At 44.1% G+C, this 2,330-nt stretch overlaps 1 protein-coding gene across 1 annotated transcript in view; it reads right to left on the bottom strand.

Annotated features, from left to right (window-relative positions):
* The window catches only part of Abcd3 (ATP binding cassette subfamily D member 3), a 79,191-nt gene extending 76,892 nt beyond the window's left edge, over positions 1-2,299 (bottom strand). The window contains exon 1 of the mRNA XM_010608035.3: positions 2,073-2,299. Within this exon, the coding sequence (XP_010606337.1) occupies positions 2,073-2,154 (82 nt within the window). The 5' untranslated portion in view covers positions 2,155-2,299. The remainder of the gene's footprint in view (positions 1-2,072) is intronic.
* Positions 2,300-2,330: the final 31 nt, after the last annotated feature.

Genomic DNA, 2,330 nt, shown 5'->3' with positions numbered 1-2,330 from the left:
ATAAAGAACAAGAAAATAGATTCATTCACAGGAAAATGGATACATATTGAAGATATACTCCTAAGTGAAATAAATAAGTCACACATGTGTAAATACCAAATAGTTTCCCTGGTGTGAATAATCTGCAACAATGCATAAGATTCTAATAAGATTACTGACATTTAGAAATGGGAAGAAAGGAGCTAAAGGTGTAGGGAAGGTGTGATGGGTAGGGGAAGAACAAAAAGGGAAAAGAAAAAAATGTGAGAGAATGAAAAGATGAAAATAAAGTGTTTGTAGATGGGGAGGGGAGGAGGGGATGAAGGGAGGGCAGAGGTAAGGGGAAAAAATGAGAATCAAGACTTGCCATGTAGAGGTACATGATCCCAACAATGAATGTAACTGTACTGTATCCCTAAAAATGTACCAATAAACTCAATAAAATTTAAAAAATAAAAAAAAATGTAAAAATTCTCCTTATTCAAGAAATCTATGGTCACATAAACCAGTGTATAGTTGCCTTGGCCTGGGACAAGGAGGCATGAGGAGTTTCTGGGGTGCTGATAATATTTTTTGATCTGGAAGCTAATTTTACTGTTATGCTTCACTTGTGAAAACTCTTCAAGCTCTATCTACACTTACAATATGTATACTTTTCTACATGTATGTAACACTCCAGTATAGAAAGGCACTCTAAAAAAAATCAAAATAAGCCAGAGATGTTAGCTGTCCTCAAATCTCTTTCCCCATGTTAAAATATTCTCTGTACTAAAATACTTTCCTGCAATAAATGTAACTCAAGTCAAAGCATTTAGCATTTTTTAACAGCATATTCCCAGATAAAAAATAACTTTCATTTGTAACTAGAAACCAGGAATGCATACAATCCAAAAGAAAAACTTGCTTTATACTTTCCAGAACAAATCCTTTTATAAAATACACTGAATAGAAGTGAATACATACTCTAATACTCAGACTGTGATTCACATCATTTTCATCTGTGATAAGCTGATTTAGGAAGGAAAAGGCCATCATTTCAAATATTAATTAGTAAGATGAAGTAGACAAGAGAACTAGAAAGTACTTTGTGGCACCTTTCATTTTTTAATCCAAATGCTATTACTAATTCGATATTTTAAGGAAATCAAAAACAAGAAACCGGAGGACTTACCTATCAGGATGAATGAAATAAACTGCATGAAAGCAGTACTCTAAGATTTAATATGAAATATCCAATGACAAGAATGCTAAGCAAGTAACTTTCTCATTAACTTGCTGAAAACAAGCTGGGAAGGTGGGGTGTGGGGTGGAGAATGTCCATAAACCCACAACCGTAACTCAATTCTCTCTGCCTTCCTCCAATCTCACAACCTCCCAAAAGATGAATGTAAACCTTAACAGCCCCTCTCCCTCCCTATCTCTCTCTCTCTCTCTCCCTCCCTCCTTCTCCCTCTCTCCCTCTCTCCCTCTCTCTCTTCTACCGAAGCAGTGAAGTGTCATTAAAAAAAGACCTCGATCCTCACCTACAACGCACTTTCACCTTTCACCCGGAGCCAAGGGAGGGAACTTTGTTCTCCAAATACCACGAAACAAATTCAGGTTTTCCAGACGAAATGTCAGGTTGTCGTTCACTGGCCAATTCCACTTTAGAAGGAAATCGTGTCAAAAGAACCCCGAAAACCTCACAGGAACCACCCTGGCGACTTCCAAGAGCGACTACTAGGGAATAGAGCCAAATCTCGACCAAGGGACTTAAGACAACAGCGTTCAACCTATCGAGTCCAATCCCCATCCTGAAATCACATACGCACATCCACACAACAAATCCCGAGGTCTGAAAGGAGATGAGATGGCAAAACTAGAACACAGCGAGAAAGTTGGAACAGAAAAGAAGTGAGCAGAAGAGGGGTAGGAGGACACCGCTTCCCCTCCTCCCGCCCAAGAGGAGCAGGAACTGGATCGCAGTTTTGCCGGCGGGCACAGCAGATACTGTAATTCGCGCACTCGGGGATGGAGTAAGTGGCCCCTCAGGCTGGCTAGGACGCGGGACGCCCGGGGCAGCAGGCGCCGCGGGGACGCCCGGACACTCTGACTGTGCAGCAGGCAGAGCAGCAAGAGCGCGGCCCCCGCCACCGAGGAGTTCCGCGCCGTCAAGTACTTGCTGAAAGCCGCCATGGCACCACTGAGACCGAGCTGGCTGAGTGGACTTGGTGGCGACTGTGGCGGCGGCGGAGGCGACTCCCTCAGTGCAGGAAGCGCGGGGGAGACTGGGAGGAGAGCACCGCGCGGAGGGAGGGCGGGTCCGGCCACGCAGGACCTCCCCCTGATGCGCGTCCCCGCGGGCTCCCCCT

Source organism: Fukomys damarensis, unplaced genomic scaffold, assembly GCF_012274545.1.
Source record: "Fukomys damarensis isolate Sample0158 unplaced genomic scaffold, DMR_v1.0_HiC HiC_scaffold_33, whole genome shotgun sequence".
Classification (NCBI taxonomy): Eukaryota; Metazoa; Chordata; class Mammalia; order Rodentia; family Bathyergidae; genus Fukomys; species Fukomys damarensis.
This window is presented reverse-complemented; position numbering and strand designations above follow the sequence as displayed.